We start from the raw sequence: 27,914 nt of genomic DNA, 5'->3' as shown, positions 1-27,914 counted from the left end.
TATTAGGCCACACACAATCTGACGTGACCAATCCTCCAACAACCTTCAGGTTTCTTAGTACAGGGCCTACTGTAAGCTCCAGGAGGATTGGCTACATCAGGGGTGTGTAGCCTAATATGCAAAGGAGTTCCTGCTACAAAAAAGCCCTGAAAAATGCCTTCACTTGCTGATTGCAGCTCTATGTATTGAAAGCACAGTGGCCATCCCCATCCCATCTTCTTTCCAATTCAATACAATCCTGTGGCCCACCATTTCTTTCCCACAATGCACCGGGTCTTTTCTAACAGTTCCTGCCAGGATGAAGCAGCCAAAATGAAAAACAGGCCTTCCTTGAGGAGCCAACAATAGAGCTGTCATCTCATTGGAGAGGGGAAAAGAACCACAAATGGCCTGTTTCCATAGGGAGGGGCCATGGAGCATGTGCTTGGCATGCAGAAGGTCCCAGGTTCGATTCTTGGAATCTCCTGTTAAAAGGATCATATGATAGGTGGTGTGAAAGACCTGTACCTGAGAATCTGGAGAGCTGCTGCCAATCTAAGTACATAATACAGACCTTGATCAACCAGTGGTCTGATTCAGTATAAGGCAGCTTCATATGCTCATGTGTTCATTAAGAACATAAGAGAAGCCATGTTGGATCAGAACAATGGCCCATCCAGTACACACAGTGGCCAAAAAACCCCAGGTGCCATCAGGAGGCCCACCAGTGGGGCCAGGACACTAGAAGCCCTCCCACTGTTGCCCCTCCCAAGTGCCAAGAATACAGAGCATCACTTCCCCAGTCAGAGAGTTCGCTCTGTATTAGTGAGAGTAGGGTTGCCAGCTTTGGATTGGGAAATACCTGCAGATTTTGGGGGTGGAGCATGAGGAGGGTGGGATTTGGGGGAGAGGAGGGACTTCAAAGGGCCATAAAGTCATAGAGTTGGGGGTGGGTGGGATTTCCCCCCACTGGCCAGCTGGCAGGAAAGAACCTGCGAAAGCGGGGTTCCTCCGCTCCCACCGGGGGGCTAGCAACCCATGTTTTAACCATAGAGTTTTGTAAGTTCTAGCACATCCCATGGTATCTTCCTGTTTCTACTGGAAGTGATATCAGCTTGTCAGGGTGATGCCAGTCCCTGCCCCCCAGATTACTTCATGGGGCTGCCGGCTGTAGCCTGACAAACCAATCTGGATCACAACGGAAGCATTCATGAAGAAAGACCTTCAGCCATGCCTCAGTGTACTTTTCTTAACCTGAAACAGGCCCAGGAGTCAGTCAACATTTGGCCCACTGGGGACACTCATATGTACCACAAAAGCAGAAACTGTAGAGAATCCATCACTCACCATCAGACTGTTTCACAGGATACAAGGCGGGGGACTGCGGACCCTATCTGGGTACTCCATAGGACATAAAGCTGCCCCAGTTAGGGTTGCCAGCTCCAGAATGGGAAATTCTTGGAAATTTGTGGAGTGGGGGCTGAGGCGGGTGTGGTTTGGGGAGGAGAAGGACTTCAGCAGGGTATAATGCCATAGGGCCCACCCTCTAAAGCAGCCATTGTTGCCAAGGGAACTGATCTCTGTTTCCTGGAAGTCACTGAAATACCAGGAGATCTCTGACAACCCCTTGGATGTTGACAACCTAAGCCCCAACTGACCTTGCAGGGTTGTGTGAGGAGAAAACAAAGAAAACACTGAATGCCTTCCCAAGCCCTTTGAAAGCAGGGGTGTGTGTGTGACATTTTATTGCTGCGTATGGTGATGAAGTGGCCCATTGTCAAATATTGAGGTCGACTGTTAAAAAAAGCCCCTAAAATAAAAAGCAGTCAAGTGCTTTAAAACTGAGCGGAATATTTTAAAATTGACCTGATAAGGAGAAACACAAGTGGGAATGGGGAAAGAACCCTCCCCCCCCCCGGACTGTCCTTGAAGGGTACCAACTGTGAGGGACTTTCCCCATAAAAGCTGGAAAATAGATTTCATTTTATACCAGTTCTCTGGTGAAAGAAGGACAATCTGAGGGGAACGTTTCCCCGGGTATGTGACCTGCTTAAGGAATTCTCTGCTCTGCGGAGAATGTATTACTTCCGAAGGACCAGTCGGAGTCCCACCTTAGCCGTAAATCTTCTCCCGGCTTGCTGGGGCTGATTTATGTGGCTGACGCTGATTTGTAACATTAATTTTGCTGTATCATTTAATATTCTTTTTGTTATACAACTGGGAGAAGCTGGGACGGAGAATCTGAATATAATCAGAACAATCACTTGACATGGTTCTTTTCATCTGTGAAGAAATAGGCCCTCAGGTGTTTCCCAGTCCTGCTCTCTCACAGCTATATTTTACCTGCCTTTCTCCATCTTCTCCCTGAACCGGTCTTTCTTTCTAGAACTTTTTTTTAGTCATGGGGAGTTTTTGACCTGGATTTTGAAGTCTGCTGGCTCCGTCCTGACTGCTGAATAAGAAACTTACCTTTCTCATGAAGCTCTCTTCTACTCAATCAGATTTCTGGTCTATCAGGCTCAACATGGTCTCCCTTGACCAGTCAAAGGAGTGGTGGTGGTAGCCTGGTGGTCTCAGGCCAAGGAGTTTCCCATCACCTACTACCTGATCCTTTTAAATGGAGACTCTAGGGATTGAACCTGGGACCTTCTCCATGGAAAGCAGATGCTCTACTATTCAGCAATGGACCTCTAGCTAAATGAAGTTATCTTCTACTGAGTCAAACCCTTTGTTTATCAAGGCCAGTATTCTCTCCTCTGACTAGAAGCAGGGTCTTGGGTGGGTATCTTTAAACTGGAGACAGGCCCGGCGCTAGGACCTCCGGCGCCCCAGGCCAGCACCTGCCCAGTGCCCCCCACCCATGCCTGCCTTTCTGCCAAACCCCTGCTCAGAGGGAGACCAGGCATGGCGGTGTGGAAGGAGGGCTGGGTGGGCTCCAGCTGAGCCAGGACTGTGCAGGGCATTCTCTTCCAAGTCAGGCTTCCCTTGCGAGGGAAGCCTGGCTCAGAGAAGCCACACCGATGCCCCACCCAGCTGCTTTTGCCTTGAAGGTGAGAGCAGCCGGGTGGGGTATGTTCTCCTCTGAGCTGGGCTTTCCTTGTGAGGGAAGCCCAGCTTGGAGGAGAGCACACACTGATGCATTGTCCTGTTGCTCTCAGCTTCCTGAGTCTGTGACCCAGGAAGCTGAGAGTGGCAAGCAAGGGGGAGGACTAGAGGTGCCCAGAGGCACCCTGTAGGCAAAGTGGAGCCCAGGTGGCTGTCTAGCTTGCCTACTCCCATGCGCCAGTCATGACTGGAGATGCCAGAGACTGAACCTGGGATCTTCTGCATGCCAAATCGATGCTCTACCAATGTCTCCTACCTAACTGAAGCTTCTTTCTACTGAGTTCAATCTTTGGTCTACGAAGCTCAGTATTGTCTCTTCCAATTGGTGACAGTACCTCAGGGTCTCAGGTTGTGCTCTTTCTCATGACCTACTCCGTGATCCTTTTAATTGGAGATGCTGGGGATTGAACTTGGGACCTTCTGCATGCAATGTTCCGCCACTGAACCCTGGCTCCTCCCTAGATTAAGCTGCCTTCTACTGAGTCAGACCTTTGGTCCCTCAAGGTCAGTATTGTTTCCTATCACTGGGAGCAATTCTCTGGGGCTTTGGTAGGTATCACCATTTACTTGACCCTTTTCTTAACTGGAGTTGCCAGGGATTGAACCTGGAACCTTCTGCATGCCAAGCAAATGCTCTACCACTGAGCTGAGGTCTCAGGTCAAGGTCTTTCCCATCATCTCCTATCTGCTGCTCCTTTTAACTGGAGATGCTGGGGACTGAACTTGGGACCTTCTGAATGCAAAGCAGATGCCCTCCCACTAAGCCACAGGGCCGTACCTTGCAAGATGATGCATGGGAGGATTTAAGCACAATATATGGGCTGTGATTGCTAGATATTGAAAATAAGGAACTCATTTAACTAGATATTCATCGGTTGAGTTGAGAAATGGCACCTTCTCTCAACCCAGCAGTTGGAACTGGTCCCGTCGGAATCCACCACCAGCTTTGACCTGCCATGAGCTTCTCGCCCTCTTCAAGCCAACCACTTACTGATGATGTTGCGGACTTCCAGGAACTCCCGGTGCTCCGTCTCCAGCAGCGGCTGGATCTTGTCGCACATGTTGCACAGGGACTCATAATTTTTCCTTCAAGGAGAGAGGGAAAGAGTCACATCAGACTGAACAGCATTGGTGCTATCCTCCCTGCTGTCCATAACAAATGGCTGTAAAACAACAATGTCCGTTTCCACATTGCAAGGCATCTAGAACAAATCGAGCAAAATCTTAGCTGGCTTGCCCTTGTCCCACAGGGGCCTTTGCTAAATGAAATATCAGCTTGCCCACTTTTCAACTGGCTGCCAACAGTGTTCCCTCTAAGCTGATTTAGTGTGAGCTAGCTCACAGGTTTTTTTAGCCTTCGGCTCACACATTTTTGTCTAAGCTCAGGAAAAAGTGGCCCCAGAGCAAACTAGTTTATGCAGTAGCTCACCACTTTCATGCCAGTAGCTCACCAAATAGAATTTTTGCTCACAAGGCTTCACAGCTTAGAGGGAGTATTGGTTGCCAACTTTTACGTGGGCCCTGGCAGTCTCCCAGAATTACAACTGATCTCCAGGCTACAGATATCAGTGCCTGCTGCCGTTCAGCATGGCACGTCTCCAACCTGCCATTTTCAAATCCAAAGTCAGAATCTTATCCATCCAGCTACCTTAAAACAACAAGAGAAACTGTCTATTGCAGGGGTGTCAAACATGTGGCCTGGGGGCCAAATCAGGTCCCCAAGCAACTGGCTGTCATCTGCTTCCTTCTCCCTCTTTCTTGCTCCCTTCTGCATAACAGCTTGCTTTGCAAGGCTTGCTTAATCACACAGGAGCTACAGAGCAAAACCCCTCTTTTCACCATTGGCTGAAGCTCCTCCCTTGGGGAGAAACGGGGTGGGTGGGTGGGTGGGTAGGAGAGCTTGCTTTGCCAGGCTCTCTGAGTTCGATGCTTGGCAGAAGCTGGGTTTTCAGGTAGCCGGCTTGAGGTCGACTCAGCCTTCCATCCTTCCGAGGTTGGTAAAATGAGTCCCCAGCTTGCTGGGGGGAAAGGGTAGATGACTGGGGAAGGCAATGACAAACCACCCTGTAAAAAAAAAAAATCTGCCGTGAAAACATTGTGAAAGCAACGTCACCCCAGAGTCAGAAACGACTGGTGCGTGCACAGGGGACTTTTCCTTTCCTTAATCACACTGCAGAGCTGCTGAGCCAAGCCTCTCTTCCTTCTATTGGCTGAGGCTCCTCTCCCTCTTGGTGCCCTGAGGAAGGAACGAAAGAGCCAGAGCTTCCTTTGTTCAGTTCCCTGAATCCCACGGGAGAAATACAAAGAAAGCACCTTTAAGACCAATGAGCGCTAATGTTTTAAGCATGTTTTATTTTACGGTTTAAAAAAAAGATCTTTGTGTTTGCCTGTGTCCTCTATAAAGTTTATATCTTTGGTACCTAATTTGAAATAGGTACACATATGGCCCAGTCCAACATGGCCTGGCTCAACAAGGTCTCATTTATGTCAGATCTGGCCCTCATAACAAATTCGTTTGACACCCCTGGTCTATTGGGTTTAGGTTTGCCAGTATTTAGATGGGGCCTGGAGATCTCCTGGAATGACCACCTAATCCTCAGGTTACAGAGATCAGTTCCCCTGGAGAAAATGGCAGTTTTGGAAGGTAGACTCTAGGGCATTGTATACTGCTGAGGTCCTGTCCTCCTTAGGCAGACGATTTATCTGTCAAAGTAAGCCTTGTCTACTCTAGTTCAGAGCCGGCCCAAGGGCGCGTGGCGCACTAGGCAGGCGCCCCCCGCTGCCTGCAAAGCTGCAATGCAGCACTGCACTATGTTGCACCCCCTCCCCCAGCGCGCAGCCGGCCTGCCGCCTGTGCTTCCTCCACCAGCCCGCTACCGCCTGCCACTCCTTTCCCTTTCTATCACCTCCCCCCCCCGCGAGATCACACCGCGGCCAGCAGGGCTCAAGTGGCAGGCTGTGATCATGGGGGGGTGGGGGAGAGGCGATGGGAAGGAAGGGAAGGGATGGGAAGGGAAGGGACAGAAGGGGTGGGCAGCGGCAGGCTGGCAGAGGAGGCATGGGTGGCGAGCGGCGTGCTGGGGGGGTGCGAAGGGAAGGAGTGGGCGGGTGGGCACCATGCTTGGGCAGGCAACGGGAAGGGAAAGGAGGGTTTTGCGGTGACCGCCGTGGTGGCGGGCAGAGGAAGCAGGCAAACTAGACGCTTGCCTGGGGCACCGGGAGGGGAGGGAGCTCAATTCTGTGCCCCCACCCTCCTGGCGCCCTAGACAACTGCCTAGTTTGCCTAGTGGGCGAGCCGGCCCTGCTCTAGTTGGAAGTTGCTCTCCAGTATCTCAGAGAGAGGTCTTTCCCATCTCCTGCTATCAGATCTAGGGAATGAACTTGTGACTTTCCTGCCCTTCACAGCAGCTGCTTTACCACTGACCCTTGGCCCCAACCCCAAAGAGATGAAGGAAGCACTGCAGGCGGAAAGATCTCCCACCTCTGGAAAAGTAGGATGTGAGAAGCCACCTAGACTGCCCGGATTGTTTTTTACCTTCTCATGCTTTCAACGGTGGCTCTCTCGTCATGAGTCGTTTGCCATGAGTAGTATCCCGTGAGAAACTTCCAGGCTTCTGACCTCACAGAGGGATCCAGACCCTGCCAAGGAACAACAGAGGGGCATAAGGTCCAAAAGGAAGTACCCCCTATTCTCCTGAGCTTTTCGCATCACCCTGAGAAATGGAGGCTATTGCGATTCCACCCAGAGCTGTCCCACATGGCTGCCCAGAGTAGGGCTGCCAATCCCCAGTTGGGGACAGGGGATCCCTTACAAGATTATGCATGGGATGGAAAAAGTAGAGAAAGACGTTCTTTTCCCCCTTTCTCACAATACAAGAACTCGTGGGCATTCAATTAAATTGCTGAGCAGTCAGTTTAAAACGGATAAAAGGAAGTACTTCTTCACCCAAAGGGGGATTAACATGTGGAATTCACTGCCACAGGAGGTGGTGGTAGCTACAAATATAGCCAGCTTCAAGAGGGGATTGGATAAAAATATGGAGCAGAGGTCCATCAGTGGCTATTAGCCACTGTGTGTGTGTGTATGTGTGTATATATATTTTGTGTGTGTATATATATATTTTGGTCACTGTGTGACACAGAGTGTTGGACTGGATGGGCCATTGGCCTGATCCAACATGGCTTCTCTTATGTTCTTATCCCCAGTTGGAGACAGACCCTCACCCTGCTTCAGGGTCACCCTCAAAGTCTCCTGGCTCCACCCCCAAAGTCCCCAGATATATCTTTTTGTTTCGGGGTAGTTTGCCATTGCCTTCCCCAGTCATCTACACTTTCCCCCCAGCAAGCTGGGGACTCATTTTACCAACCTCAGAAAGATGGAAAGCTGAGTCAACCTTGAACCGGCTACCTAAACCCAGCTTCTGCCGGGATCAAGCTCAGGTTGTGAGCAGAGCTTGGACTGCAGTACTGCAGTTTACCACTAACAGCCTAGTTACTAAGTTGCACAGTTACTAATGATTGTTCATCATTTTACTACTACGATCCAAGACCAGCAAGCATAATACAATAGGGTAGATAAAATATCAATGTATAAGACAATATATTGCACAAAAAAATTCCAGAATCATAAAACAAAACCCAGTGTTAAAAAATGCAGAGACATCGTTCTCGTAGATAACCCAATTAGGGAGCTCCCTTTAGATATTAGTTAGCAATCGCCTACACTTCAGTGCCAACTACCATATATTGCAACCTTATAAGTTATGTCCTGTCTCTTTCCTAATGTGTGTTTGTGACTGCTGACCAGCAGCTTGGTAATATGATAAAAGCATTAGATCTTCGGGATCTCCCACTGCTGAACAAAAGATTTTAGGCAGAGGCGAAAAGGCAGATTATTAATGCGAGTTCTTTGGAAAGCAAGGATCGTTGACAGCAAGTCTTCCATCTCTTTTGTCAAGGCAATGCCATCAACGGAGGATTTTCAAACAAGACGTAAAGGTTAGAAGCAAGCAGGGGGAGCATTATCTCATTTCCGTGGAAGATCAAAGTTCTCCTTCTGGATTAAGGTTCTAATGAACCACTTGGCGATATTCATATAAAGATCTGAGAATCTAAAGGCTGAGGAATTAATGGGGGAGGAAAAGGATTTGACATTTGATTTCTTTTACTCGGTCTTCCTCGATTGGCGTGAAAGGCATCGCGGTTTGAATTATCCTCGGCTTTATGACGGCGTTGTTGCTGACGGGACCTTTCTTGTTTTTAAGGAGATTTTGATTTAATGCGGGATGTTTGATCATTCTCTCTCTGTCTGTTTTTTGGTACTATTGATGAACTTATTATCATCCCATGAATTGTGATGTGATTACGGTTGGGGAAATTACAGGCAACCTGCCGTGCCACCCTAAGAGGAGTCATGGCCATCTAAATCCATTGAAGTCAATGGGATTAGATAGGAGTAGCAGTACTTAGGGCTTGAATGGTTGGTTCGAGACATTGCATCATGTGTCTTCTGAAAACAAAGAAGCTGGCAAAGGACAAAGAAACCCGCACACGTGGAATAACTCTTTCCCTTCTAGAATGAATTTCTGTACGAGTTATTGAAATCAAACTTGATTTTTTTTTAAAAAAAAATATTTCTATTCTTCTCTCTTTCCACCAAAGAGTTTGATGTAGTGGTGAAGTGCGCGAATTCTTATCTGGGAGAATCGGGTTTGATTCTCCACTCCTCCACTTGCAGCTGCTGGAATGACCTTGGGTCAGCCATAGCTCTCACAAGAGTTGTCCTTGAAAGGGCAACTTCTGTGAGAGCTCTCTCAGCCCCACCTACCTCAAAGGGTATTTGTTGTGAGGGAAGAAGATAAAGGAGATTGTAAAATAGACAGAAGGGCAGGGTATAAATCTACAATCTTCTTCTTCTTCGACAGTCAAGGTGCATGATTTTGCGTCTATGCAGTTATAGTCTGCTTTTCTCCCCAGCTGTAACTCAAACTGGCATTTAAAATATATTTCTTCTCTCCTCCATGTTATTCCCACAACAACCCTGTGGGGTAGTAGGACAGGTGGAGAGTTTGTGACAGGCTCAAGGTCACCCAAAGATCTTCCATGGTAGAAGTGGGGATTCAAGCCCTGCAAATAAGGTTTTGACCCTTGCTGATGCATAAAACAATAACATAAACTTCTTAAGAATGGTAGATCTCTTGTCATGATCCTGGGCCTAGTGAAGCCTACAGGCTCCAGAGAAGCCTGCCTAGGAGTATATTTCAGAAGCCTACATTTCCCAGGATCCCTTCTGACCCTCTGATTGGGTGGCAAGAGTTTGGAGGGAAACTAGCCCAGAGAGGGGTGGGACCTGGGAGGAGAGCATAAAAGAGCCAAGCACAGACAGGGTGCAAAAGGCTGCAGGAGAGACGGCAGCAGGAAAGATCCCTTACCAAAGGTGGTGAGTTTTGGTATTAGAGCAGGGAAAGTCTAGTTAAATGCATCAGGGCTTCTTTTTATTTGCACCCACCTTTACTGTATGTGTGTATTTACTGTATGTGTGTATAACAGTGAAATATATATATATATATATATATATATATATATATATATATATATATATATATATATATATATATTTCACTGTTTTTAGCCACTTATTATTTGAGCACTGTAAATAAACTGTTGCTATACTGCTTGAGTCCTCACATCCCCTTGGTCACAGTTAAGTATTTACTAATAAGGCAGACAAGGGTGGTTGGGTGCTCTGGGAACCTTCTATGTAGACCCTTACCAGAGTGGTGGCAGCCAGTAGAAGGCCCTCCTAGGCCCCTGCTGTGTGAGATGGGCCGCTTTAGAGGCATCTCGGAACTGGAACAAAGTTTTTCATGAAAACCTTTAGACAAGGAAAGGCTTAGTCTGAGAATACATTTCTGAGGGGAAAAGGGAGGAAAAGAGGCTCGTAGACAAAACGGAATTATGCCAAATTAACTAAGAAATAACTGTATGCCGTCAAATCCCAATGGAATCATGGTGCCCCAAAGATTATGGGGGTTTTCAAGGCAAGGAGCAGAGGTGGTTTCCCATTGCCTACCTCTGTGTCTCCCGTACCAAGGATGAACCAGGACTGACCTTACTTAGCTTTCAAGCTCTGACGAGATTGGGCTAGACTGGGCTATCAGGCTGCTAACTAGCTCACCAAACATTAAAGCAGAGCTAGTAAAGGATGGGGTTTGTTCCAAGAGAATAAGGGTCATGGTCTATGATCTGAGTGAGTATGGAAAGAAAAAAAATAACATGGGAACCATCTAGCTATTACAAGAGGGCTGAGTGGAAGAGCATCATCTTTTCATGCCAGAGGTCCTAAAATCCAATCACTGCAATGGCCACATAAGTTCTTCCAGGTATCAGATCACCTTCTGTTGTTTGAAACCTGGGACAGCTCCTGCCCAGAAGGTCCCAAGTTCAATCCCTGGTATCTCCAGTTAGGAAGAAAAAAAGACTGCAGAATTATACCCCGCCCTTCTCTCTGTCTCAGAGACTCAGAGCGGCTTACAATCTCCTATATCTTCTCCCCCAACAGACCTTGTGAGGTGGGTGGGCTAAGAAGGCTCTCACAGCAGCTGCCCTTTCAAAGATAACCTCTACCAGAGCTATGGCTGACCCAAGGCCATTCCAGCAGGTGCAAGTGGAGGAGTGGGGAATCAAGCCTGGTTCTCCCAGATAAGAGTCCGCACACTTAACCACTACACCAGACTGGCTCTATCTAGTCCAGCTTCAAGGATCAAGTAAGAGGTTATGTGAAAAGCTTCTGCCTGAGACCCCGGAGAGCTGCTGATAGTCTGAGTAGGCAATGTTGACTTTGATGGAGCAAGGGTCGCATTCAGTAGAAAGCAGATTCATGAGTTCGTATTGTTGTTGTTGTTATTGATATTATTAACTGGAGAGCCAGTTTGGTATAGTGGTTAAGTGTGCAGACTCTTATATGGGAGAACCAGGTTTGATTCCCCACTCCTCCACTTGCACCTACTGGAATGGCCTTGGGTTAGCCATAGCTCTGGTAGGAGTTGTCCTTGAAAGGGCAGCTGCTATAAGAGCACTCTCAGCCCCACCCACCTCACAGGGTGTCTGTTGTGGGGGGAGAAGATAAAGGAGATTGTAAGCTGCTCTAAGACTCTGATTCAGAGAGAAGGTATAAATCTGCAGTCGTCTTCTCCTCCTCCTCCTATTATTATTAGACACAGCTTTAGTTGGGAAGGCCACAAGCATGTTGAAGTTACCTCTTTAAGGGTTAACACACAGCTAGGCCTGACTGGGAAGAAGTAGGCAGAAGAGTCACCAACATTCCAGTCTTTTCTATAACAGAAACATAACTTGCACTCTGCCTTACTGAATCTCTACCGTGTTTCTAAGTAGCAACAGAAGTAGGGGGTTCTTAGAGCCCAAACTGGAATTATGCAGTGAAGGCACACGTGAAGTAGAATTTTTGTTCTGCGACATAAATCCTGACCAATGAACCGATGCCAACCTGGCAAAGTGCATCAGTAGCGTGTAGTTGGCTCTCGCAATGAAATTATGCTGGATGTTGCAGCCAGTTAGTACGTGCATCTGCTCACATGTGCCGACATGTCATCGAGGCTATATAAAGTACTGCCCGTCAATACTCCCTCGAAGCTGTGGAGGCTTGTGAGCAAAAATTCTACTTGGTGAGCTATTGCATCAATCAGTTTGTTTTGGGACCGATTTTCCTGAGCGATGACAAAAATGTGCGAGTTGGAGGCTAAAAGCTTACGAGCTAGCTCACGCTAACTCAGCTTAGAGGGGAACATTGCTGCCCACCCTGAATGGTGGCTATGGGTTTGCTCTGCTCTCCGTTTATTGCAATAAACTTTTCCCCCCTTCCTCCTCCATCGGACTTTGCTTAGTGTTTCTACTGGTCAAGAACGCTTACACAGATTTGTGTAACATTATTATTATTATTTATTTATTTGATTTAATTAATCTCCCCATCCAGGCTAGCACCAGGGCTCTGGGCCATGTCTTGATAGTTGGCAACTTCACATGCTTATAAATTTTTAAAGGATGTGTACCATGCTTAACAGTGCAATCCTACGCAAAGCCACACCATTCTCAGTCCATTGAACTCAATAGGCTTAGAAGGGTATAACTCTGTTTAGGACTCCTGCTGAAACCAGTGTGGTTCTAAATGGGTTAACTTTCACTGAATTTAGCTATTTGGCTGGCCAATGCCCTATAAGAGCAACTTCACATCCAAGGTTGTAAGCACTAGATATAAAGAGCAACAAAAGATAAGCACTCCAGAAGGCACAGACAAATTAGAGGCAATTCACACTATAATTGCTAATGACATAAGAATTTAAGAATGTAAGAATGCTGGATCAGACCAGTGGTCCATCTAGTCCAGCATCCTGTCTCACACAGTGGTCAACCAGTTCCTCTGGAGGGCCAACACAGGGAAGAGAAGCCAAGACCTTCATAAGAACATCAGAAGGGCCCTGCTGGATCAGACCAGTGGTCCATCTAGTCCAGCATCCTGTCTCACACAGTGGTCAACCAGTTCCTCTGGAGGGCCAACAGCAGGGAAGAGAGGCCAAGACCTTCATAAGAACATCAGAAGGGCCCTGCTGGATCAGACCAGTGGTCCATCTAGTCCAGCCTCCTGTCTCACACAGAGCCAGCCAGCTCCTCTGCAGGAACTACAACAGGACACAGAGGCTGAGGCCTTCCCTTGATGTTGCCTCCTGGCACAGAAATACAGAGGTTGACTCCTTCTGAATATGGAGGTCACCATGGCTAGTAGCCAGTGATAGACCTCTCCTCCATGGATCTATCGAATCCCTTTATACCAGCCTTTATTCCTGTAGCCTTCACTACATCCTCTGGCAGCCAATTCCACACTTCAAAAACTCTCTGTGTAAATAAGTATTTCCTTTTGTCCATATAAGACACTGTATATCATCAGGGAAATAAAACAACAGACAATTGTCAAATTGAGCTGAAGGGGTTGAAAGGAAAGTGGATAATGGGAGCCAGAGTTTCCAAAGGGGGGGAAAAGAACCTTGTTGCTATAGATTTTTTTAAAAAATGAAGAAGCATTGAAAAGAAAAAAGATGCAAAATATGGAAGATAAAACAATAGCCGTTTCAAGCAGGAAAGCAGATAGATAAAGACCACCCGACTGCTTGAAAAGGATTGGAACAGCAGGAAAAAGCGATAATCTATGATAATTTAGTTTCTTAAAAAAAGAAAATGGCTCGACTGTGAATCAGTTCATTGTTTGGGAAGCTTTCAGCACTGGCATGAGAAGCAACTTTCTAAAGGGGTGGGAAGAGAAGATGATAAAAGATAACTTGATCTCATCAGATCTTAGAAGCTAAGCAAGGCTGGCTCTGCTTAGCACTTGGATGGGAGACCACCAAGGAATTCCAGGGTCGCTACACAGAGGCAGGCAATGGCAAACCACCTCTGAATGTCTCTTTCCTTGACCCAGAAGATGGTCCAGGCTAGCCCGATCTTCTCATCAGATCTCAGAAGCTATGTATGGTTGGCCCTGGTTTGTACTTGGATGGTAGACCACCAAGGAAATCCAGGGTCGCTACACAGAGGCAGGCAATGGCAAACCACCTCTGTATGTATTTTGCCCTGATGTGGTTGGCCCAGGCCATCGCAATCTCATCAGATCTCAGAAGCAAAGCAGGGTCAGCCCTGGTTAGTACCAATGTTCCCTCTAAGCTACAGAGTCTTTTGAACAAAAACTCTAAATTGTGAGCTACTGGCATTAAAGTTGTGAGCTCCTGCATAAATTATTGTGCTCTGGGACCACTTTTCCTGAGCTAAGACAAAAATGTGTGAGCTGGAGGCTAAAAATCTGTGAGCTAGCTCAGCTTAGAGGGAACACTGGTTAGTACTTGGATGGGATACCACCAAGGAAGTCCAAGGTTGCTACACAGATGTAGGCAATGGCAAACCACCTCTGCTCATCTCTTGCCTAGAAAACCCTATGAGAATGTCATAAGAAGCTAATCAGGGTCAGCCCTGATTAGTGTTTGGGTGGGAGACCACCAAGAAAGTCCATGGTCTCTATACAGAGGCAGGCTATGGCAAGCCACATTTTTGAGCACCTCTTGCCTCAAAAACCCTATGGTCTCACCCTAAGCGGATGATGATAACTTGACAGCATTTTCCACCACCGTCCCCCAGTCTCCCTAGACTTCATTGCCAAATGTATTAAATTTAACCCTCAAAGAAATGGGAGGGTTTTTTCCTCCCCAGCAATGACCAAGCTCTTGATTCATTTTCTTCAGCTCAGTGAAAAATGCTTTCCCACTTTCTCTGGAAACATCTGCGAAAGTCCGGACAAGCCCAGGGAAACCTGCCACTTTTGGCGCGAGCTGTGAAAAAATTCACTTCCCTCCCCTCCTCCCTCAGCTCAACAGGCTGTTATAAATGTTAGTCTTGCCCTTGATAAATTTAGCTGCAACTGCGACCCCAGCAGAGCCTATTTATCCCCCGTGTAATTTGCCAGGGAAGCTGTCAAGCTCTTCGCATCTGCATCTTTTGCGACGATTATCCGAGCCGCCGCATCTGTCTTTGGGACTTGGAGAGCGTCATTTCCAACCTCTTAACTTGTTGCTCCTGTTCCTGGGAAAATGCTTTGATGGCCTGTGATTGCTTGCTCAAGTTTAATTATTCTCTAGTGCGGGTTTTTGGAAAAATTTGCTTGAGGTTAAAGTGTACTGGAGCGTCCCTCATCTTCAGCCAGTTTGGTGTAGTGGTTAAGTGTGCGGACTCTTATCTGGGAGAACCGGGTTTGATTCCCCACTCCTCCACTTGCAGCTGCTGGAATGGCCTTGGGTTAGGCATAGCTATTTCAGGGGTTGTCAGTGAAAGGGCAGCTGCTGCGAGAGCCCTCTCAGCCTCACCTACCTCACAGGGTGTCTGTTGTGGAGGGGGGAGGTAAAGGAGATTGTGACCGCTCCGAGGCTCTGAGGTTCAGAGTATAGGGCAGGATATAAATCCAATATCTTCTTCTTCTGTAAAGTGCCCCTCGCTGTTTAGGAAAACGAGCCTGGGGGTTGTAAGCACGGTGGTAGAAAATGCTGTCAAGTCAAGCTGATTTATGGAGACCCCGTAGGGTTTTCAAGGCAAGGGAAGAACAGAGGTGGTTTATCGTTGCTTTCTTCTGCAGAACAACCCTGGGCTTCCTTGGTGGCTCCCCATCCAAGTACTAACCAAGACTGACTCTTAGCATCTAAGATCTGATAAGGTTGAGCTAGCCTGGGCCATTCAGGTCACGGCAGAGACAAACAGAGGTGGTTTACCCATTGCCTGCCTCTGCATAGCAGCCCTGGGCTTCTTTGGTGGTGTCCCATCCAAGTCGTAGCCAGGGCTGACCCTGCTTAACTTCTAAGATCTGATGAACTCAAGCTAGCCTAGTCTACCTAAGTCAGGGCAAGAGATGAATAGAGATGGTTTACAATTGCCTGCCTCTGCATAGCAACCCATGGCTTCCTTGCTGGTCTTCCATCCATGTTCTAACCAGGGCTGACCCTGCTTAGCTTCTGAGACCTGATGAAATCAAGCTAACCTGGCCCACCTAAGTCAGGGTGAGAGATAACAGAGGTGGTTTGCTTCCTTGGTGGTCTCCCACCTGGGCTTCCTTGGTGGTCTCCCATTCAAGTACTTACTAGAGCTGACCTTACTTAGCTTCCTAGATCTGATGAGATTGAGGCTTCCAGAGCCATCCAGGTCAGGGCCTACATTGGTGGTGAAAAATGATGTCAAGTTGCAGCCAATGTGTCGTGACCCCATAGGATTTTCATGGCAAGAGATGAACGATGGTTTCCCACTGCCTGTCTCTGCACTGCAACCCTGGGCTTTCACCCAAGTACTAACCAAGAATGACCCTGTGTCAGACGATGGGACCTCAAATCAACCAGACTTTGAATTGTTGCAAAGTTAGGCTTTATTCGATAATCCGTAAGCATCTGAACGAAGGAGAAATTGAGACTGATACATTGTAGCATTAGGAGGCTGGCTATATTGGGATACATCAAAGGGAACTATATAGAGCCACAATTCTAAGCATTGTTGAGGTGAGGTGCAACATTTCACAGGGTCTTTCCCTCTTATCTCATTGTTGTTGCTATTCTTCCGGGGATAGCCAAGCGACTGTCCCTGGAGGCGCCTTATCTTCAAAGAAGGGAATTTCTGCCTTTGTTAGTATCAAGGGAAAGAAAGGTTCACACTGAGCATTGGTAACATCTGCATTCTCTACTTTGATATTGCAAGGCCTTTTCTCATGGTTAGTAACACAGTTCAAAGATGGCTACAGTTCAGCTAAGCATTTTATCAGCAGTTACATCGGCTGCCACCCTGCCTAGCTTCCAAGATCTGATGACATCCATCTAGCGGGAGCCATCCAGGCCAGGGTTATCTTGGTGGTGGAATGTGCAGTCAAGTCACAACTGACTTAGGGCAACCCTGTAGAGTTTTCAAGGCAAGAGACTGGGAGAGGTGGTTTGTCATTGCCCGCCTCTGCATAACAACCCTGGGCTTCCTTGGTGGTTCACCCTGGATCTTTCCTCCCAAGATTCCACATTTCCCAGGCTCTATTTCACAAATCTCCAGGTATTTCCCAGCCTGGAGTTGGCAACACCTAATTAGAATTAGACCACCCCTCAAAACGTTTGACAGCCAGCAGCTCAACGAGTTAGTTGATGGATAATCACAGAGGGGCGTATTAACGAATGGCACTCCATGTGAGTCACGCCTCTTCAGTTTTTGAGATGATGATTAAAAAGACAGTCTTAACATGGCCTTTCCTATTGCAGCTTTTTCTTGAAGGTTATATTTTACATTCCACAAGGTCTCAAGAAAAGGTCACCTATACTCAGACATTGCTAGCCTGCAAATCTATTTCAAGTTAATAGATGAGCACGTAAAAATTGAGCAGCAACAACAACAACCTCTTTCATGGTCTGTCTGACCGCTCTTCTATACATATCCCTCCACAGACACACACACAAACCAAGTACCGCGGTTAAAGGAGATTATCTCTGTGCCAGCCCTATGAATCCCAGTGCATTTGTTATGTCAGTCCCAAGAATCCCAAGGCACTTCTATATCAACCCCAAGGATCCCACTGTGTCAGCCCCAAGAATCCCACTGCATTTCTGTGTCAGTCCTGAGAACCACAGCACATTTCTATGTCAACCCCAAGTATCCCAGTGCATTTCTAGGCCAATCCCAGGGCATTTTTCTATGTCAACCCAAAGAATCCCAGTTATTTTCAAAATTCAGTCCAGAGAATCCCAGCTCATTTCTGTCAACCCTAAGAATCCCAGTGCATTTCAAAGTTCAGACCAGAGAATCCCAGTGCATTTCAATGCCAACCCCAAGAATCCCACTGTGTCAGCCCCAAGAATCCCAGTGCATTTTTATGTCAGTCCTGAGAATTCCAGTGCATTTCTACATCAACCCAAGAATTCTAGGGCATTTCTATGTCAGTCCTGAGAATCCCAACCTGGTGTTTTCTCCAGCCAGTGCAATGAAAATAGATATGGCTGGAAAGCTATTTGTTGACCATTTGCACACCCATGAAAAAGAGCAGTCTCACAGAGATGCCTCTTTCTTAAGTTGCTAAGGTTCCCAATCACCATGACAACCTCACCTTGGTGCAGGAGATGTGCAAAGTGAGCATGTGGAAGAAAAAAACACATCTCTTTCACATCTGTAAGGTGTTCTGAGACATCCATTTTAGGCAAAAAGAAATGAAGCCAGGTTTGCCTGACCTTGCAAAGAACCTTGCAGGATTTAGGAAAACCCAGAATTCCCCTTTCACAGTATGAAGACTAATAACTAACAGCCTTTACATATAGGAAATGTCATTTTGAACACCTGCAACTTACCATATGGTCTCAGATGCCCTGGAAAACTACATTTTCCAGGGCTTTTTTGCTCGTGGGAATCCATGGTTGCGATATTCAAGATGCTGTGAATGAAGGTTTCCATTTTTAGAGTGGGAAAAAGAAAACCTAATTCTTTTCTGCTGTTTGAGGATAGCATTTGGTTTGCCAAGCTAAATGCTGAATCAAATCAGAGGGAGTTTACCCATTAGTAAAGACTGTAACTGGGCAGAAGACACAGAAACAGGACAAATAGAAGATGACATCATGTGTGAGGACTCCCTGAAACTGCTTGGCAGCAAGGGATCCAAAGTGGAGCAAAATGTCTGTATGGAAACACTTCCATTTTTTTTTTTAAAAAAAACCACTAATCACAGATTAGGAAGCACACAGAATTTTTTAAAAAGGCCTGATTAAAAGCACTCACACTCATGCCTGTAAAATCCTTGTTCCTTGCCAACTCTCTCCCATTCCAATTAGTCGCAGTGATTCATGCCATGGTCACCTCCCACCTAGACTACTGTAATGTGCTCTATGTAGGGCAGCCCTTGAAAGCACTCCAGAAACTACTGACAATCTGGAATGCAGCGGGAAGATCGCTGATGAGTTCTCCTCAGAGAGTTAATATCTTTCCTGTCTTTAAGCAGTAGCACTGGCTGCTGATTGAGTTTCAGATCAAATTCAAGGTGCTGGTAATTACCCTGAAAGCCCTAAATGATCTAGGACCTTCGTACCTGGTGGACTGCCTCTTCTGACATCCCCCCCCCCCAAAAAAAATTGTGTTCTTCAATCTATAACCAGCTTGTGGCACTTGGCCCTCAGGACATTCGCTTGGCATCCACAAGGATCAGGGCATGCTTTGTGGTGGCCCCATACTGGTGGAATCAGCTCTCAGACAGTATATGAGCCCTGCAGGACTTACCTAAGTTCTTCAGGGCTTGCAAAACAAAGCTCTTCTGCTTGGCTTTTGGTTAGTTGGGTTTGTTTATGTGGGCTTCTTTTTAATTTTTTATCTCTATTATGTTTTAGACAAGATTTGTTAATGTTTTAATTGTTGTTAGCTACCTAGGCACCACCTGGTGGCAAGAGGAGGCATATCAAATAAATAAATAAATAAGAGAAGAGGTTGGATTTATACCCCACCCTTCACTACCCAAAGGAGTCTCAGAGCGGCTTACAATCTCCTTCTCCTTCCCACAACAGACACCCTGTGAGGTAGATGGGGCTGAGAGAGCTCTCCCAGAACTCCTCTTGAGCAGAACAGCTTTGAGAGAACTTCTGGATGACCCAAGGTCACACCAGCAGGTTCATGTGGAGGAGTGGGGAATCAAACCTGGTTCTTCCAGATAAGAGTCCACACACTTAATCACTACACCAAACTGGCTTACAGTGACTTGAGTTTTGGCCACTGTATGACAGAGTGTTGGACTGTGTGAACCACTGGCCTGATCCAACATGACTTACCCTCTCCAGGATTTGGGACGAGACGAACTCTTGGGACTTCAGAATATGGCCGCTTTCATCAAAATAACTTTCCCACTCAGCCCTGTCGATGGGCATCTTCTTCATATGCTGTAAATGGAGTGACAGCTTTGAAGTTAAACAGGACCAAACCTGGAGAGACAAACTGGAAACGTCATTTGCCCTGTCTAAACCTGATTTTTTGGGGGGTGGGGTGGGGGGAGGCACAGTTTCAAAATTTGGCAAAAGAAGAATTTCCCTCAAATTGCACTTCTAAATTGTGATTTTTAAAGCTAATGATACTTTCAAAAGAACTTTTAAAAGAACCAGTCTTAACAATCTTGGACATTCAGATAACACATGGTTTACAAGATTATGCATGGGATGAAGATAGAGAACTCTCACCGTACAAGAACTCATGAGCTCTCAATGAAATTGCTGAGCAGTCGGGTTAGAACAGATAAAAGAAAATACTTCTTCACCCAAAGGGTGATGAGCACATGGAATTCATTGCCACAGGAGTTGGTGGCAGCTACAAGCATGGACTACTTCAAGAGGGGATTGGATCAACATATGGAGCAGAGGTCCTTCAGTGACTATTAGCCACAAGGTGTAGCTGGATCTCTCTGACTGGGGCATGTGATGCTCTGTATTCTTGGTGCTTGGGAAGAACAACAGTGGGAGGACTTCTAGTGTCCTGGCTCCACTAGTGGACCTCCTGGCACCTGGTTTTTTGGCCACTGTGTGATACAGAGTGTTGGGCTGGATGGCCATTGGCCTGATCCAACATGGCTTCTCTTATGTTCTTATGTGAAGTAGCCCAATACTGAATCAGACTGTTGGTCCAGAAAAGCCAGTATTCTCTATTCAGACTGGCAGTGACAGTCAGGAAGAGGTCTTTCCCATCGCCTCCTACCTGATCCTTTCAACTGGAGATGCTGTCGATTGAACCACTTGGGGCATTCTGCATGTCAAACAGAGGCTCTACCATTAAGCCAGGGTTTGGGATCGAAGTCTGGGAGTTGCACCTGGAACCTTCTGCATGCCAAGCAAAGGCTCTACCACTGAACCAGGGTCTTAGATCAAAGTCTTTCCCATCACTTATTACGAAATCCTTTCAGTTGGCAATGCCAAGGATCAAAGCTGAGAATGTCTGCATGCCAAGCAGATACTCTATCACTGAGACCGATTCCCCACTAGCCTTATGCCGCTCTCACCCTCCTCTTCTCTGCTGGGCTTCCGTTGGATTTCACACTATCTGCCCTGGGGCTGCAGCTTGCTTTGCCTTTTTTGCGTGGCAAACAGAAACCGGTTTTTAGAGGATCTTGTTTGCTGCGCGAAAGAGGCGGTGCTAGTTGCAGTCCCGGGGCTGATAGTGTGAAATCCAACAGAAACGCAGTGGAGAAGAGGAGAGCGAGTGGCATAAGGCTAGTGGGGAATCGGTCTGAGTGATAGTTCCTTCTGAGTAGACAACACTGACTTTGATGAACCAAAGTCCTAATTCAGTAGAAGGCAGCTTTCCATGCGCTCATGTTTTGACCCCTTCCAGCAGGATTAGCTTGGGGCAACTTCTCCTTTGCTAAACCTGTCTGATCCAGCAACAAAGCACAATTGTTACCTTCCACATTTCACTACAACAGAAGCAAAAAGGAAAGTATTATGTCCTTTCACTGTTGGCTTCGGTAGCTTTTAAAAAAAACACAACCCTGTTACTTCCTCCTGGACTATTCTATTGGGATGGCATGAGTTAGAATTCTGGTTGCAGCCAATTAACCGCATTATATTTTGGTCACGTTGTGAGAAGACAACAATCGCTGGGAAAGATAATCCTGCTAGGAAAAGCTGAAGGCAGCAGGAAAAGAGGGAGACTCGACGTGAGATGGATGGGCTCAGTCCAGGAAAGCACAGCCCTCGGCTAATAAGGCCACCATTGATTCCACGCTTCCTGTGGATCCTCCTGCAGTAAAGATAGATGTGTGTTTCACGCGGCCAATGCATGAGCATGCAGTTCACGCAGGATGCTTTCAGGGGTGTCAAACTCATCTGTTATGAGGGCCAGATCTGAAATAATGAGACCTTGTTGGGCCGGGCCACGTGTGTCATAAAATGTAATGCCAGGTAGCGGAGATATAAACCTTTTAAAGGATACAGACAAAGATTTGTTCAAAGCTTAAAATAAAACATGCTTAAAACATTAGCACTGGTTGGTCTTGAAGGTGCTTTCTTTGTATCTCTCCTGCGTGATCCAGGGAACTGGGAAAAGGAAGCTCTGGCTCTGGGGAGCCAGTTTGATGTAGTGGTTAAGTGTGTGGACTCTTATCTGGGAGAACCGGGTTTGATTCCCCACTCCTCCACTTGCACCTGCTGGAATGGCCTTGGGTCAGCCATAGCTCTGGCAGAGGTTGTCCTTGAAAGGGCAGCTGCTGGGAGAGCCCTCTCCAGCCCCACCCACCTCACAGGGTGTCTGTTGTGGGGGAGGAAGGTAAAGGATATTGTGAGCCGCTCTGAGACTCTTCGGAGTGGAGGGCGGGATATAAATCCAATATCTTCTTCTTCTTCTTCTTTCCTTTCTTCCCCAAGGGACCAGGATGGGGAGGAGCCTCAGCCAATAGAAGAAAGAGGCCTGACTCAGTAGCTCTGCTGTGCTACTGAGAGAGTCTGGCAAAGCAAGCTATTCCTCCCCCGTTCCTCCCCAGGGGAGGAGCCTCAGCCAATGGAAAAAAAATGAGAGGCTTTGCTCTGTAGCTCCTGTGCGATTGAGCAAGCCTGGCAAAGCAAACTGTGATGCGGAAGGAAGCAAGAGAGAGGGAGAAGGAAGCAGACAAGAGCCAGTTGCTTGGGAGCCTGATAGGAGCCCTCTGGGGGCCTGATGTGGACCCTGGGCCACATGTTTGACACCCCTGCTTTAAATCATCCACATGTACCATTGGAGTTGTCTGTGTGGAGGAAATGGTGCTGGACTCACCATGGTCAAAGAAAGATCTTTGGTGGTGCCACCTGGCAGCAATTTATAACATTTTCTTCTCACTTCTTGGTTGCTTTGCTTTCTCAGATTGTGTGTGTGTGTGGGGGGGGGGGCATTTTCCCAAATGGAAAACTTGACCAGGAGTATTTGTGACTTAAATTTAGTTCCAAAAGCTTGGCAGGATGGATGGAATGTATATGTTACAAAGAGAGGAACTTGGTGATGGTGGGGGGAATAAAATCGATACAAACAGGTAGAGGGGGCATTGAAGCAAATCTCGTTAGAAACACAGAAGGCCTGTAGCCTACGGAATTGGTAGGGAGGGAAGGAGAAATAACGGGATTCAATTTCAAGCAGAAAAAGCCTCCGTGTGGAAATGAAAAGGTGGCCAAAGACTGCTGAAAGAGCCATTGCATTAACCGCGGGTAACAGCCTCCCATTTCCCAGGGAGCTCCAAGAGTGGACTCAAAAATGACAAACGGGTTCTTTTTCGGGCTGCTTCTAAGCCTTATTCGAGTGGCTCTTCAGAGTCTGGAGGTGTGAATCTGATGGTTCAAGTTGGGGCAGACACAAAACAGATACAAAACAGGGACTCGTGGTAATTTTGTCCCTTATTTCTGAATTTATTGTCAGCAGCTGTGAATATTTTTTTCTGCAGCTTTCAGTTCCTTTAATTCACTCTCCAGTTGGCAGCACTGGCTAGATTTCCTGTACGACCTGAGCAAGGGTGGAATTCTAGCAGGAGCTCCTTTGCATATTGGGCCACACACCCCTGACGTAGCCAATCCTCCGAGAGCTTATAAGACACTTTTTTGTAAGCTCTTGGATGATTGGCTACATCGGGGGTGTGTGGCCTAATATGCAAAGGATCTCCTGCTAGAATTCCACCCCTGGACCTGAGAGGAGGTGGTGGCAGCTACAAGCATAGACAGCTTCAATAGGGGACTGGATAAACATCTGGAGCAGAGGTCCATCAGTAGCTATTAGCCACAAGGTATTGATGGAACTCTCTGTCTGGGGCAGTGATGCTCTGTATTCTTAGTGCTTAGGGGAGGGCAACAGTGGGAGGGCTTCTGGAGTCCTGACCCAACTGATGGACCTCCTGATGTTACATGTTTGTTTGTTTTTGGCCACTGTGTGACACAGAGTGTTGGACTGGATGAGCCATTGGCCTGATCTAACATGGCTTCTCTTATGTTCTTATGTGACACAGAGTGTTGGACTGGATGGGCCATTGGCCTGATCCAACATGGCTTCTCTTATGTTCTTATGTGACACAGAGTGTTGGACTGGATGGGCCATTGGCCTGATCCAACATGGTTTCTCTTATGTTCTTGTGTGCCACAGAGTGTTGGACTGGATGGGCCATTGGCCTGATCCAACATGGCTTCTCTTATGTTCTTGTGTGCCACAGAGTGTTGGACTGGATGAGCCATTGGCCTGATCCAACATGGCTTCTCTTATGTTCTTATGTGACACAGAGTGTTGGACTGGATGGGCCATTGGCCTGATCCAACATGGCTTCTCTTATGTTCTTATGTGACACAGAGTGTTGGACTGGATGAGCCATTGGCCTGATCCAACATGGCTTCTCTTATGTTCTTAAGACCCTTGAGTCTATGAAGATTTGCACTCTGGGGTCTTATCCAGGCATCCACCATAAATGGAGCAAAGGCCATTTCAGGTTGCTGTGAATCCTTCATATTTTTAGTAGTAGAAAAGAACAAGAGTCCAGGAGCACCCTAAAGACTAACAAAATTTGTGGCAGGAAGGGAGCTTTTTTGAGTCACTCCTCACTTCTTCAGGTAATCGTATATTGTTATCTGAAGAAGTGAGCAATTACTAATGAAAGCTCCTCTCCTGACACAAATTTTTGTTACTCTTTAGGGTGCTCCTGGACTCTTGTTCTTTTCTACTACTAAAAATATGAAAGATTTTTTTCAGTCTATAAGTTGCTCCTGGACTCTTGCTCCTTTCTACTGCCACAGGCAGACTAACACGGCTCCCCATCTTGATCTCTCTCCTAATTTTTAGTTATTTATTTCATTTGTATTCCACCTTGATTCCCTCTAAGCTGCAGAGTCTTGTGAGCAAAAATTCTACTTTGGGAGCTACTGGCATTAAAGTGGTGAGCTACAGCATAAACTATTGTGCTCTGGGGCTATTTTTCTCTGAGCTAAGACAAAAATGTGCAAACTGGAGGCTAAAAACCTGTGTGCTAGCTCATGCTAACTCAGATTAGAGGGAACACTGGTGGAGAACCAAAGTCAAGGTCTCGGGTCTCTCTGAGATCTTTCCCATGAACTGATTTTGTTTTAACTGGCAATGGTGGTGCTCAAACCTGGGACCTTCTGCTTGCTTGGCAGATGCTTTACCAATTGAGCCACAGCAGTAAAATAGTAACAGCGGGGAACTTACCAGTAGAGAGGAGAAAGAGGCTCTGAGTCCTGAAACATCCTCTTGTGATGAAGCCAAGCTGCCAAGTCTTTCACTGTCTGTAACTTTGATCATTGTTTGGCGGGGTGGGGGGTGGGGGAAGTACTTTTAAATATGTATCAATCCAAACTGAGTGGGTCCAACCCTCCTTGAACACTTCTAAGTTTCTCTCAACTTCTTTCCTTCTCCTGGAAGGATCTCCATGGAGATGTGATGGATTGTTTTCTTCAGAACAGACACAGTTTGCCATAGGGACGAAGAGGTCACAAAGACATGAGGTCAGCTGACTTGCCAACATTCCACAGAAGGGGGTTGGGGCAAGCGTTTAACACCCCTGTGCCCATCTGTGCCGAATGCTCTACTCCTGGAGCCTCCAACCTTTCAGTGCCTATAAACACCCTTTGGAATTTTGTCAAAGGGTAGTGGGCCCAATCACAAACTGCCACTGGAGGCAGAGTCAGCCGCAGAATGGTGCTGCAGTAGGTGGAGCCAACCACAAAATGTCAGGGATAGAGGTTATATACCACTCTAACAGTAATTTCAATGTTTCAGGCAGAAACTCTGTTTAGTGGGATTCCTTTTGATCTGCACAGCCAATCAGCGGCCCTGCTGGGGAAAAGCCTCACTTAGCCCTGCCCACTTTCTAAAAGCACTTGGCAATGCCAGGAAAGGTGTTGGTGGGTGCCACTGCCACAGTGCCCACAGGGATCAGGTTTGGGGACCCTGCTCTAATCCATCTTCCATATGAGGACTCTAGTTACGCTGCAATAGCATATCTAGTGTTGGAAAGTCGAGGCAGTGTTTGTTCTTCAGGTTAATGATCTGTTGGAAGAACAGAGCTCTCCTAAAAATCTGCTATCGATGACACAAAATGAGCCTCAGCAGCATATAAATTGCACCTTGATTTTTGAAGCATTTGTATGCTGCCTTTCAAGAGGAAGAGGAGGAGGAGCTTGGATTCCTATCCTGCCCTTCACTCAGTGTCTTACAATCTCCTTTCCCTTCCTCTTTCCACAACAGACACCTTGTGAGGTAGGTGGGGCTGAGAGAGCTCTGAGAGAACGGCTCTTGAGAAAGCAGCTCTGAGAGAACGTGCCTGTCCCAAGGTCATATCAGCATCTGCAAGTAGAGTGGGGAATCAAACCTGGTTATGCCAGATAAGATTCCATGCACTTAACCACTACACCGAACTGGCTCTAGGTGGTGAACATCAAAATGTTAGAACATTTCAACCTCAAGACATTATGTTCATGGAGACAAGTGCCACCAAATCACAGCCAATGTATGTTGAGCCCATAGGGTTTTCAAGGCAAGAGACAAACAGAGGTGGTTTGTCATTGCCTGCCTCTGCATATCAACCCTGGACTTCCTTGGTGGTCTCTCATCTAAGCAATAACCATAGCCTATCCCTGCTTTACTTCCAAGTTCTGATGAGCTCAAGCTAAGCTGAGCTGTTCAGGGTGACAATTCAAACCTGGTTCTCTTGGATCTTAGGCAGACAGTCTAGACTTTCCATCCAAATACAGACCAGGGCTGACTCTGCTTAGTTTCTGAGATCTAATGAGACTGGGCTAGCCTGAGCCTTCAAGGTCAGGACATCATGTTAAAGGCATGATCTTTATTATTCTTGCATGCATATTGACATGTATCTACACTAGGGACAAGATGAATTCTTCCTTGGGGTGCAGCAGTAGAGCATCTCCTTTGCATGCAGCAGGTCTCAGATTCAATCCCCGGCATCCCCAGTTAAAAGAACCAGGTAGTAGGTGATAGGAAAGACCTTGACCTGAGACCCTGGCTTATTAGTAAAGCATCTGCTTTGCATGCAGAAGTTTCCAGAAGGGGTTTGACAATGTCTACCTCATCTGGCCCCTTCACCCCTTGGCAAATAGAAGGGGAAGACGTGGAAGTAGTGACAGACTTCACATTTCTAGGATCCAAGATCACTGCAGATGGTGACTGTAACCATGAAATGAGAAGATGTTTGCTCCTTGGGAGGACAGCTATGGTGAACCTGGGCAGTATAATAAAAAGTAGAGACATCACCCTGCCAACAAAAGTCTGTATAGTCAAAGCGATGGTATTCCCAGTAGTAATGTATGGCTGTGAGAGCTGGACCATAAGGAAGGCCGAGCGCAGAAGAATAGATGCTTTTGAGCTGTGGTGCTGGAGAAGAATCTTGAGAGTCCCTTGGACTGCAAGAAGATCAAATCAGTCAGTCCTAAGGGAAATCAACCCAGTCTGTTCCTTGGAAGATCAGATGCTGAAGCTGAAGCTCAAATACTTTGGCCACCAAATGAGAAGGGAGCACTCACTGGAGAAGATCCTGATTCTGGGAAAGACAGAAGGCAAAAGAAGAAGGGGACGGAAAAAGATGAGATGGCTGGACAGCATTACTGATGTAACTAACACAAATTTGAGCAGACTTTGGAGGATGGTGGAAGACAGGAGGGCTTGGCATGACTTGGTCCATGGAGCTACAAAGATTCGGAATTGACTGTGCGACTGAAGAAGAACAACCTCTGTGTGGGTTCAGTCCATGGCATCTCCAGATGAAAGAACCAGGCACTAGGTGATGGAAAAGACTTTTTTCCTGAGATTCTGAAGAGCTACCACTTGACAGAGTAGACAATACTGACCTTGGTGTGTCACTGGTGTGTTGCAGAGCAGGTTCTCATATTTATTTCTCCTGCTCAAAAAAAGAAAAGAAGAGTATGTTCTAGAGATCCCAGGGAGAAAGATAAATGAAGTCACATGAATGAAGTCTGAACAAGTCACCCCTCCCTGCCCCACACACAGAAAAATCAGGACAAAATCATGATTTACCAGAAACTGGCACCATAAATTAGCCACTATCATTGAGAAATAGGAGGATATGGTTCTCTTTTAAGACCAAGATTCAATGAACAGGCAATCTTTTAGAAACAAGGGCATTGGGGGAAATTTGGTATGACAAATTAGCACCTCGGGACAGTAGTGCAATTCAGTAAATTAAAGGTTAAATGCTCTTCCCGGTGCCTTCTACCTGTTGTTCGTCATCTCATGCGGCAGGTTAGAGCTGT

The 27,914-nt window shown here is 46.8% G+C and overlaps 1 protein-coding gene across 1 annotated transcript in view; it reads right to left on the bottom strand.

Annotated features, from left to right (window-relative positions):
* Positions 1-19,558, bottom strand: part of TBC1D21 (TBC1 domain family member 21) — a 34,811-nt gene extending 15,253 nt beyond the window's left edge. Inside the window, exons 1-3 of the mRNA XM_060260161.1 lie at positions 19,455-19,558; positions 6,620-6,723; positions 4,076-4,170 (exon numbers count right to left, since the gene is read on the bottom strand). Coding sequence (XP_060116144.1) covers positions 4,076-4,170; positions 6,620-6,723; positions 19,455-19,550 — 295 coding nt within the window. The 5' untranslated portion in view covers positions 19,551-19,558. The remainder of the gene's footprint in view (positions 1-4,075; positions 4,171-6,619; positions 6,724-19,454) is intronic.
* Between the last annotated feature and the right edge of the window lie 8,356 nt (positions 19,559-27,914).

The sequence above is a fragment of the Heteronotia binoei genome, chromosome 19 (genome assembly GCF_032191835.1).
Source record: "Heteronotia binoei isolate CCM8104 ecotype False Entrance Well chromosome 19, APGP_CSIRO_Hbin_v1, whole genome shotgun sequence".
Classification (NCBI taxonomy): Eukaryota; Metazoa; Chordata; class Lepidosauria; order Squamata; family Gekkonidae; genus Heteronotia; species Heteronotia binoei.
Note: the sequence above shows the minus strand (reverse complement) of the source record. Positions and strands in the feature narration are given on the sequence as shown.